Source organism: Rhipicephalus sanguineus, unplaced genomic scaffold (genome assembly GCF_013339695.2).
Source record: "Rhipicephalus sanguineus isolate Rsan-2018 unplaced genomic scaffold, BIME_Rsan_1.4 Seq466, whole genome shotgun sequence".
NCBI classification, from domain to species: Eukaryota; Metazoa; Arthropoda; class Arachnida; order Ixodida; family Ixodidae; genus Rhipicephalus; species Rhipicephalus sanguineus.
In genome coordinates this window covers 25,725-38,018 of record NW_023615313.1, presented here as the reverse complement: position 1 = coordinate 38,018, position 12,294 = coordinate 25,725, and the positions used below count along the sequence as shown (strand labels likewise).

General features: G+C 47.0%; 1 protein-coding gene across 1 annotated transcript; it reads right to left on the bottom strand.

Annotated features, from left to right (window-relative positions):
* Positions 1–696: 696 nt before the first annotated feature.
* On the bottom strand, positions 697–11,942 carry LOC119377437 (neprilysin-1; the record flags this gene model as incomplete). The annotated part of the gene is made up of 3 exons (XM_037646909.1): positions 11,718–11,942; positions 1,043–1,618; positions 697–948 (listed from the first exon to the last, which is right to left on the bottom strand). Coding segments are annotated over exons 1-3 (1,053 nt in total), but the record flags the coding sequence as incomplete, so codon positions are not given.
* Positions 11,943–12,294: the final 352 nt, after the last annotated feature.

Genomic DNA, 12,294 nt, shown 5'->3' with positions numbered 1-12,294 from the left:
TACCAAATACTTATACCAGTACGCTCTACGATAAGCTTCTGTTTCTGTCGTATTAGTACTCAATAAAACCCCATACCATAAAACTCCCGAGGTTTTATTAGCCGAACATATAGCATTATGAAGGAAGATTTAGTTATATAATTCGGAATACATCAGCGCCCCTTGTATTTCTTACCGTGCGCCTAATTCCATATACAGCAGTGTCTTTGCTTTTCATCCCCATTAAATGCGTCCACCAAACACGTGGGTCCAAGCAATGGCATTGAGCTCAGCCACATAACCTAGTAGCTACTGCCCTCTTCAGTTTTTGAGTGAGGTTGATCGTGCATATGAGGCAACTGCGCTGCCTTCTGGAGAACATCTGTTAACGGCTCATAGCGACGCTATTCCATGCTGTGCGCAGCATTGAAATCTACCTGTTAAAAATTTGGACACTTTCCCTTCGTCTTTGCAACTTTTATGAACAAATCACGCCAATCGCCTGTTTCTGAACACTTCTTTGCCCCTATCGCTTTGCCAAAGTATGCATAATATGTAGTCGCACCACGAGCAATGCGATTCCTAATGTTTAAGCTATAAACCCTCTTCCGACAAGACATTTTTATTGCTGAAACTAGGCAGCCACTACATTCATCATTATTTCTCGTTCGCCACATGGAACGTGCACCGGTCTTGTGGATTCAGCGCCGCACCCACAGGACAGCTGAACGCCTCCGCAAACCTCTCCTGGTTATGCACAGGCAGGTTACAGCGCAGCATCATAGGCGGGTATAACCCAGTCTTTTTCCAAGTGTACGCGCCCTCTGAGCAGAAGAGGAAGCAGCTGGCCACGTAGAACGACTGCTCCGGCGTGTAACCAAGGATTCCGTCGGTCAGTTCCATCGAACCGAACGCCAGCCGAGCCTTCTCCGTCCCGGCCGTGTCGGCGAACGTTTCGGTGAGCACGTTCTTTGCGAACACAGCGTCCGACGTGTAATTCGTGAGCAGGCTCGTGACGCAGTCAAGCCGGCCGAGGAACTTGGCGAAGGAGTCCTTGGACCACCGTTATCTTGTCCCCGGTCCTAGTCAGGGTGCTGAACCGCGGGTCGAAGGCGTGCGACAGTTCGTGTCCCAAGAGTTTTCCGACGCCGCCTGTTACGACCGCCGGTGGCTCGGTGCTCGGGACGAACGGTGCGTTCATGATACCCGGCAAGATGACCATTAGGTGGAACAGGGGCGCGTAAAACGCATTCACATCGGAAGGACTGAACACAATGTCCTCGCGATCAACGGGAACTGCCGGGTCTTCTTTCATAAGACGCTTCTGCTCCTGAAGGCGCCGTTGGTACGTGTTGTATAGCCACACTACGAACGGCTGCGTCACGTTCTGGTCCAAAAAGACGTAGAATTTCTCGAGTGCCTCGTCACTCTTCAGGTGTTCCGGCATGGTTAGTACGGTGATCAGACTGTCGACGTGATGGATGGCGCCAGCGGCTGTCGACTGATCCATCCAGCGCAGTTTGGGGAAGTTGGCCCTCGTGGCCTCCTTCACCGCCATCCAGGTGCGCAGAGTAGCATTCACTTGTGGCTGCAGATCCAGGCTGTCCACGATCAGCCGAACCAAGGCATACGTGGAAACCTGCGTATCGTGGCTTCGAAGGTTAGCTTCACTTGCATCCCAATCACCCCGAGAACCTATTTATTAACTATATAAATCTTCGTTTAGCTACGATTAGTCACTGTACTTCAGAAAGGTTGAAAAACAATATTTTATATGCGAATCATTCTTTAGCGAACCAAAGACAGTTCTACCATTTCGATCCAAACTTGGACGTTGTATACATCGTTACTGCTTAAAGAAGTGACCAACAGTCCTATGACTTTCGTTAAACACTGCGACAACGCACCCGCTAGGATACTGTGCTGATGTGCTACGCAGTGAAGGCGAGGCAAAGGTAAACTTTGGACAACCTTCCGGTTGCTGATTTCGAAGAATATTTCTCTTGATTAAAACAAAATCACTGCTTTCAAACTTTTTGTACAAAATACCAACAAAGCATACAACGCAACCAGACATAAGTTTTTTTTTCTTTGAACACTGGAATGCAAAAATGAGGCAGCAGTATCGGTCAAAATGCAATTTTTTCTCACTTTGTCGCAATATTGTCACAACATTTCTGCTTCATTCACTGCTACAATAATTTTATCATTTATCATATAAAGTTATGAAGCCCAAATGTGACTATATACACGCGAGGAAATCTGTGCTGTTTTCTAAAAACATTAATCATGCATCATTTTGAAGTATTTCGTCAAGGCGACCAAAAAATGAAAGTTAAACCAAAATGTCTACACTATAACGGAAATGAACGACAGACGCCTTCTAATACAAAAAAAAAATTGGTTCGTAGTAATAGCTCAAACCAGTGCTTTGAAACACTTTATTGACCGTGACGCAAGTTCACTTCCGTGCGCAAAATTGGAAGGGCCCTCCAGGCGAAGCAATATGCTTTCTTGAAATAAAGCGCTGCAATAACTAGTTCTCACATTCGCATGTGCTAGCACGATATTTTCCAGCATGAAAGCAGATGGTGGAAGAACCACCAGGCGCACATTTTATGGCATGTCCTATCGGAAAAAATGCCAAGGCATCTGTTTTGCTTTTGTTTTTCAGACAATACAGATTTTTAAAAATGCAAAGGCAGTCGGGCCTTTGTCGTCGTCGCAAACTAACTGGACAACAAAGCGGAAAAACCTTGCCAGACCTAAACTTACATTCAAATGGGAAATGGAATAGCTGCCATGAATTAACTCTGTTATTACGAACAAGAGGCGGTTGTATATATAATATATATATATATATATATATATATATGTCGGTCCCCTGTTATGCGGCGCTAATGACAATCCGATTTGCCCGACCGGACAGTGTACTGCGCGCGTTCTCATCGACGGAGTCCGCCATCATGTACAGCTGGCTGTGCTTTCTTCATGCGCTCATCAGATAATCTTAGGCTGGGACTTCCTATCGGCTTCGTCGGCTGTCATTTCGTGCGGTCAACCTCTCATTCGTATTACGGACACTGAGCTTTCTTCTGCTGCCGATTTTTCACCGCCCAACCTTGTCACAGCTGCGGATTTTCTCCTGCCTTCAGGGCAAGAACGTGTACTTACGATCAGGTCACGAGACGTTATAGATGGCGACGCGGTGGTTACACCTTGCCAGCGCTGTATTTCTCGAGGCATCGCCATCGCATCTTGTCTAGTGCGGTTCACACGTGGTTATGCAAGCATCACCGCCTACAACACGACGCCAGAAGCCCTACTGCTGCCAGAGGGGACTACTGTTGCCAGCATTACCGAAGACGCACCGGTATGTGTCGTTACTGTTTCAACTGACTCGTCATTTCCACAATGTACGCCCGCGGAAGGTTCATCGCGTGCTCTAAAGGCCACTTTGAGTACAGATCTCAATCCGACCCAGACTGATGCCTTGCTGACCATATTAATGAAACACAACGCTTGCTTTGACGTTTGTTCCGATGGCCTGGGTCAAACAACAGTGGCCGCTCATCGCATCGACACAGACGGATCTCGTGTCATTCGTCGCCGCCCTTACCGTGTATCAGCTTCTGAACGCAAAGTTATAGAAGAACAAGTCAACGATATGCTCGCACGCAACATTATCAAGCCTTCGGCAAGCCCGTGGTCTTCTCCTGTTGTGCTCGTTAAAAAAAAGGATGGCTCGGTGCGATTTTGCGTTGATTATAGAGCGCTGAACAATATTACTCGTAAGGACGTCTATCGTATGCTCGGATCGACGACGCTCTTGATAATTTACAAAGTGCGGTACTTTTCGAGCCTCGACTTGCGCTCTGGTTATTGGCAGATCCCGATGCACGAGTCCGATAAAGAGAAGACTGCATTTGCCACACCTGATGGACTCTTTGAATTCAATGTAATGCCTTTTGGCCTCTGCAATGCCCCAGCCACATTCGAACGAATGATAGACACGGTACGGCGGGGATTAAAATGGAAGACCTGCCTTTGCTACCTGGACGACATCGTCATCTTTTCATCCAGCTTCTCACAGCATCTGGAACGGCTAGACGAAGTTCTGACCTGTCTAGCTAAGGCCGGTCTCCAGCTAAACACTAAGAAGTGTCGGTTTGCCAGCCGCAGCATCAAGGTATTAGGTCACGTTGTCAGCAGGCATGGCATTGAGCCCGATCCCGACAAAGTTGCTGCAGTACTGCACTTTCCTACACCAACCACACCTAAAGACCTTCGCAGCTTCCTCGGCTTAGCGTCGTACTTCCGCCGCTTTGTGCGTGATTTCGCCGCTATTACAGCTCCTTTGCACAAGCTTTTGACCGCGAGCGCACCTTTTGTCTGGTCGGATGAATGCGCAGCCGCTTTTCACACTCTCAAGCGATGCCTCACATCGCGGCCAGTGCTTCGGCATTTCGACCCTGCAGCGTCTACTGTCCTACACACTGACGCAAGTGGACATGGCATCGGTGCCGTCCTGCTGCAGCGGAACCACGCTTCCGAAGAACAAGTCGTGGCCTACGCGAGCCGCACTCTTTCTCCTGCTGAGCGAAATTACAGCATCACCGAACAAGAATGCCTCGCCGTCGTGTGGTCCGTACAAAAGTTTCGCCCTTATTTATACGGCCGGCATTTCACAATCGTCACTGACCATCATGCTCTGTGTTGGTTATCGTCTCTCAAGAATTTGTCGGGACGCCTTGGCCGTTGGGTACTGCGTTTGCAAGAGTATGACTACAGTGTCACATATAGGTCGGGTCGGCAACACCAAGATGCTGACGCTTTGTCGCGGTGCCCGCTCTCGCCAAGCGCCCAAGTGTCGCCTCCAATCTGTTCATCACCAACCAGCCAAGTGACCAAGCAGACGGCCGGTAGTCCGAAAGAGTCCGTTGCCTCAGTGGACATTCTTTCATCCACAGATCTCACCTCGCTCCAACATGCAGATACATACTGCCGCACAATCATCGATCGGCTTACAGGCTTATCCCGTGCCCCCAACAGCCGCTTAAGACGACAGCTTGAACGTTTTAAACTTCGAGATGGAACGTTATGTAGGCACATTTACCACCCTCTCGGTAACCAATGGGTTCCAGTCGTCCCTCGTTCACTTCATCTCCAGGTTTTACAAGCCCTGCACGACGACCCGACAGCTGGCCACTTGGGTTTTCACAAGACTTACGAGCGCATCAAAACTCGGTGCTTTTGGCCTGGCCTCTCAACAAGTGTGGCGAAGTACGTCGGTTCCTGCGCGTCATGCCAACACCGAAAACGCACCACATCTCTTCCCGCAGGCCCTTTACAACCTCTGCCGTGCCCGTCCGCTCCCTTTGACTTCGTGGGCATGACTTATACGGACCCCTCCCGCTTACGCCAGCCGGTCACCGCTGGATTGTTACTGCCGTGGACCACCTAACTCGCTACGCGGAGACGGCAGCTCTTCCCTCTGGTGCTACCTCGGAAGTAGCCGATTTTGTCCTGCGCGCCATTATTTGCGCCACGGTGCCCCTCGTGTTCTCCTTAGTGACCGTGGCAAGACATTTCTTTCCCATGTTCTTTGAAGTCCTCCAGGCCTCTAACACCGTACATAAGACCACATCAGCATATCATCCGCAAACAAATGGTCTTACAGAGCGTTTTCACCGAACTTTGTCCGACATGATCCATGTATGTTCAGCCAGATCACAAAAACTGGGACACTGTACTCCCTTTCGTCACGTTTGCATATAATACTGCCACACAACGCACGACGAATTACAGCCCGTTTTTCCTCGTGTTTGGCCGTGAACCGACTTTTGTTCTGGACACCACATTTTTATCCACGCCCTCTGTTCCATCTTCGTCCCTTCCAGAAGAGTTCGCTGCTCGCGTCGCCCGCTGCCGTGAAATTGCCCGCGCCAACACTGCTACCATTCAGGACAAGAGGAAAGTCCGTTTTGACGCGAAACGTCGAGTTGTTTCGTTCCGTCCAGGCGACGAAGTCCTCCTGTGGACACCTGTTCGTACCCCTGGGCTCTGTGAAAAATTTCTTCAGGTCGATTCCACGAAAGATCGAAAAAGGGTGTATATTTGATGTTTCCGATTTTCCTGATAATTTTGTATGTTGTGCACATATGATTGCACAGCACGAAATCGCAGTTCGTTTTCAAATAAAAATTTTTTTCAACACAGCAAAATTCGACAAGTGTCGCCGGTTGACGACGACCATTTTACGAAGAATGCGTTTTCGTAACTTTGGAACCATGCTGGCAGCCACTGAAGCTATATATTACAAATATCTTTCTTTTTGGCGGAAGTAGAAGTAAAGAGGAAATAGCTCTTATCATTTCATGGAATTCTGAGTAAATTATGTATTTTTAAAAATTCACGAAAAACGCTGCGTTTTTGAAAATCAGTCAAATTTGGGACGCTATGGCTACTTCTGTGAACATCTTAGCTTGTTCATATTTGCAGTATGAATAGGCCTTTATGTGAATAATGAACCTCTGCATTTGTATTTCTCTAATAATTTTCAAAGTACTAAATTTTCATGCTCGAAACACCAAAAAGAAAGTGCTCCTCCATTCAAAAATCTATAATAAAAAAAACCCAATCTCAATTTTGTTCAAAGTCCCCCAAAATGTTCTCAAAGGACTGCAGAATGATATTATGAAAAAACATGTTGCATCATTTTTATTAGAAGAAAAACAGAAAATGTCAAACATTGTGTTTCCAGAGCGTGGTGGCCACTGCGTAAAGGACATCTCTAGTAGCAAGAAAATACAGTAACACGTCTTTTTTCTTCTCTGAGCTTCGCTAAACAGCAGTAATGATCTATTGTTGAAAAGTGGGAACTGTTTTGTAAAGAAAAAAACATCGTTCCAATTAAATGCATTTGCGACACCACTTACATTCCTCGTCGACGGGCAGCACGGACATTTTCATTCCTCTGGATAATTTTTTTTTAGTAAATGCGCTTATATAAAAGTAACGAAGCTAAACGCGAAATATGTGTAGCTGAGTCGATCATGCATTGTAAGAATGTGAGAAATCGCAAATGGCGGCAGTGGTGAACGGCGAGTACCGCAGTGCAACCTAAGCACAGCAGCCACACATTCTTTGCCAGGATTTGTCGCTATGCACGAGAAAAAGCTGGGGTGTTGATTGCGTTGGTTACACGATACATTTTTCACCGCTCGTCGCTCTCTCGCCCGGTCTCTGGATCCGCACCGTGCGCATCGTGTGGCGGATCGAGTGGCCCGCGCTACACGCCTTCGTGTAAACGGAGTAGCATGCGTTAGGCGGACAGGTGCAAAGGGCGGCGCGATGGACGCCCGCCTGAGCAGACGACAGCAACGAGTACGGCTGTGCCAGTCAGCCAAAACCACCTGAGATAGAAGTTAAGCATCCAAATTGTGCTTCACTTTGATGCGATCACTATCCTACGCTCTGAAGGTGGCTATGGGTAGGGGTTATAGCCATGGCCGAGATTTTGTACGGACTGCCTCATGGTGCACAAAAAGAAAATTCCGCTGCAGCAGAATTTTCGTTACGTAGAAGATATCGGATCGAGACTCTTTTGCGGAGGGTCATGAAGCAGGATGCGCGCTCAATTCAAGAGGGAAACCAGATCTGCCAGCACTCCTTCAAGAGAAAGAAGGATATGCAAAACAAAGCAGATGCAATGCAAACAAAACGTGTTTTGTTCGTGGCCAGAACTGCTGCCACCAATCTTCACGTAATCGATTCTTTTTAAACTCTGCATTGGTCACATAAGGTTTGACAACGTACACATTTGGGCCAACAAAAACCACACCTCTTGGCGACCGCTCTCCAGAAATTCATTTCCATTCATGAAGAGACCTTGGCTTTTATACCAATCTCTCAATTCTGGCACAGCACATCATCATGAGAGACGCATGGAGGGAATGCGCTCTTTAGCACTCAAGATATGAATTATACTCAACTGAAATAGATGAAAGAAAAGGAGGCTACAACTGAAAGTGCATACTGTGGACTGAGGGATGTCTAACACTGGCGTGAAGTCGCAAACCACGCGAATGCATTTAATTGTAACGGTCTTTTTCTTTACAAAACAGTTCCCAATTTCCGACCATAGATCATTACTGTTGTTTAGCGAAGCTCAGAAAAGAAAAAAGACGTGTTACTGTATTTTCTTGTTACTAGAGATGTCCTTTACGCAGTGGCCACCACGCTCTGGAAACACAATGTTTGACATTTTCTGCTTTTGTTCTAACAAAAATGATGCAACATGTTTTTTCATAATATCATTCTGCAGTCCTTTGAGAACATTTTGGGGGACTTTGAGCAAAATTGAGATTGGGTTTTTTTTATTATAGATTTTGAATGGAGGAGCACTTTTCTCTTTTGGTGTTTCGAGCATGAAAATTTACTACTTTGAAAATTATTAGAGAAATACAAATGCAGAGGTTCATTATTCACATAAAGGCCTATTCATACTGCAAATATGAACAAGCTAAGATGTTCACAGAAGTAGCCATAGCGTCCCAAATTTGACTGATTTTCAAAAACGCAGCGTTTTTCGTGAATTTTTAAAAATACATAATTTACTCAGAATTCCATGAAATGATAAGAGCTATTTCCTCTTTACTTCTACTTCCGCCAAAAGAAAGATATTTGTAATATATAGCTTCAGTGGCTGCCAGCATGGTTCCAAAGTTACGAAAACGCATTCTTCGTAAAATGGTCGTCGTCAACCGGCGACACTTGTCGAATTTTGCTGTGTTGAAAAAAATTTTTATTTGAAAACGAACTGCGATTTCGTGCTGTGCAATCATATGTGCACAACATACAAATTATCAGGAAAATCGGAAACATCAAATATACACCCTTTTTCGATCTTTCGTGGAATCGACCTTCATAGATATCTCGGTCTATACACCGTGCTGGAAAGGACATCTGCCGTGAACTATCGCGTCGCTCCAGCCAGCGCGGCTACTGATCGTCGTCGCCGCAGCACCGAGATCGCTCATGTCTCTCGCCTGAAACCATATATTCGGCGTTCCTACCCTTAACCTGCTGCCCGCTTTCGCGAAGGGGGAAAATAGTGTGAGCGCTGACTATAGTTCATCTTCACCTGTACAGAAACCATTGTAATCATCAACTTCGTTTGTCACGCGGGCTGTGCCGCTTTGGGACATTGAATATGACCTTTCGATTACCGATCTGGGCGTCGTCGCATAATATATATATATATATATATATATATATATATATATATATATATATTAGAAATCCACCGAAAAACACATAATTTTTTGTATTATTCTTCCAATTTCAAAGCCCGGTCCAGGCGCTGTCGAAACTGAGCGCGCCGGGCGCTGTTACCTGCGGCCCTGGAAATCATCTTGGCAGGGTCTTCGTTGTGCGGGATCCTGTAAATCAGGCCTGTCAGTCAGAAGGTTTACCCGATAAGTCGGCGCTTAGACGGAGGCACAGGGGCCGCATTCGTCAAGGAGAATGAATGCTTAGGCCCGGCTGGACGAGTGAGCGTGACGGCAATTCACCAATTGGCGGCAGTTGCGAACACCGGTCTTCGGTTTCCTCAAGGTTGTCTTACTTGTTACTGTAAAAGACGACAGCTTGCGTGCAAGAGTCTCTTGTTGCTCTTTTACGATCTCTCTTGTTATTCTCTTCGGAGTTCCATCTTGTAAAAAGAAGTAAATAAACCTCTGTCTTCACGTACGACCACTTCTTCTCTCTGCAAACGATGGGTGCGGCTACGGGGACGAGACACCAAAGGAGACCACCTAGACCCGAGCCGCAACAGCGCGAAGGAAACACGGCAGTGGTGTCGCGTCAGATCGGGAGTTCACTTGACGTGCCTTCAAAGATGGCGTCCGGAAAAATCTTGTCCTGTAAATGTCAGGATGTCTCAAGTACACAAGAGAATCGCGTATTCTTTGCGTGTTGTGGGAAGTGCTTATTTGCTTGCTTGTCAAACTCTAAAGAAATGTAAAGACCCTTTCGCATATCATCTGTGATAATTAGCGCCGCAGTGTGGGTCGCCAAGTTTTACGCTGGGCAATGAAAAAGGAAAGTGGAGATTGCTGGTTCATTTGGCACAGCCCAAAATAATCGGATAGACAATAGACACCAACCTAAAAAGATAAGCCGTTCCATCGGGTACTTGAGGCGACGTGCCGTTTTTCCCGATGAGACTCTGCTGCGACGCGGCCTTTTCTCAAAGCTCGTCGCGGGAACTTCCGGTCTGACGTAACGCAGCTGCCGCACTTTCTGCGCGCCCTGCTTGCTCAGTTTCGATATCGCCTAGATCGGGGTTTTCAATTCCGATTATTATTATCTCAAATTACGTGTTTTTTTCTTTGGTGGGGGGGAGGGGGCGAGGGTTTAAGGCGAAACCCTTAAACGCCTCATGAAGCGCCAAACTCATCACGTGATTACGTCACCCTATGATGTCATCATTACGTCATAAATCACAACAACTGGTAACGTCTTCATGGCGTCACTATGACTTCGGAGAACGCGACGTCACATTATGGCGTCATCACATTGCATTCTCGCTTGGTCATTCGTAGGCTGTTCCCGGACGAAATGGGAAAGTACGTGAGGGGCAGAAAGCTTCCACTGCCTCCAGTCCCGGAAGCAATACGAAACCACGTTGGGCGCAAAAACATTCCGTATGGACGAGGGGGGTATTAGTACCATGGAGTGAGAACTTGGCTTTCACCTACCAGTCACCTTAGGTGAATGAATGGGAACCGTGTAACTTAAACAAAATAATATGCAAGAAATTTTCATGTCCTACTACAACTTCCCGTATGAAAAATTGCCCTGAAGCAAATGATTTAGCAAGTTAATATTGAGCGTTTGCTAATTACTCATTTCAGTGTAACTTTAGGTGCGGCGAAGTTTTTCCGCCTCGGCGTAGTTTCCATGCGAAGATTACAGCTAGGGGTGTGACTGTGAAGCATTTTTATAAAAAAATCTTTATTATATAAAACGAACATCCTGTACATTAAATTGGTATTGCGCATTATTTACTTAACGTATGTATGCTGCAGTGTTGCTTTCTCTTATACGTGTAAAACGACTGCACAAACATATAGTCTTCATGCATTATTTCCTTAAGGTATGTATGGTGCATTGTTGCTTTCTCTTGTACGTGTAAAATAACTGCACAAGCATATACTCTTCAAGAGAAACAGTGTTCGTATTTGTTTCTGATTGGCACAACTCGCCACAAATGTGGGAGAGGCCAAGCTGCCCGTTGCATTCTTCCATGAATAGCACTGCGCGTTTCCATAATCATACCCATGTGATGGACCACAAATGTGTTATAAACAATGAAGTTATAATTATAGTGGCAATATATACGCACTATATCAGGATACAACTTTAGCAGTCCGCGGCACTTTGTCCTCAAAGGCGCATGCACACGAGCCTGTACCAATCGGCGTGCACTCTATATATGCTAACATCATGAGGCGGACGGCCAGTGACCCCGCCTTCGAAGAACATTGCCGAGTGCTTCGGTCAACTGGGCAGAGCATCTCTTTACTTCTTAAGCTGCGTCCGATTGTAGGAATTGCAGTACCCCCTGTACAACCTCTTACTGTCAGGAGGCATTCCGGTTTCTATTCAGTTGGAGAATGCGCGCTGAGGCTTTCACACTAAAGCAAATACGAGTGAAGACAACGTGTACACACCTGGGCCATGTTTTCCAAGCACTGAGTTGCGGACTGTATCTGTGACTGAATGCCGCCTCCATCCGTGCAGTCCAGGAGCGAGGCCGACACCACCGCACGCATATTGTAGAACGTCATCCAGCCCGTGTGCAGCACCAGGTCGACGTAGCTGGACCGCTTGGCATTGTCGAGCACCGCTTTGAGAAGCAAGCCGCTGCCGTTGATCGTCAGGACGGGCTCTGTCATGTCTACGGTACGGCCAGGTAGCATGTGACCGTTAATCACCTTCAACCACTCGTACCGTACCGTGCCCGGCGACGTCGTTGACCAGCTTCGCCATGGTAGTGTAGTTTTGGTTCGTCCTTGGACCGGGAATGATGGCGCTAGCGGCCGTGACCATGTCGTTTGCGGTTTTTGAATGCGTTCGGCGAACGCCGATGCCAAGTCGCTCGTCACCGATGGCGCCACGTGTGTGATGCAGTGTTTCACGTATCGAGTGGCAGCCATGCTGGCCTCCATGTCCGTCGCGGCCTCAATTTCCAGTGACAAACCGTACCGCTTGTCAGTCTTCAAGTCAGCCGTGAGGCAGCAACTGGCG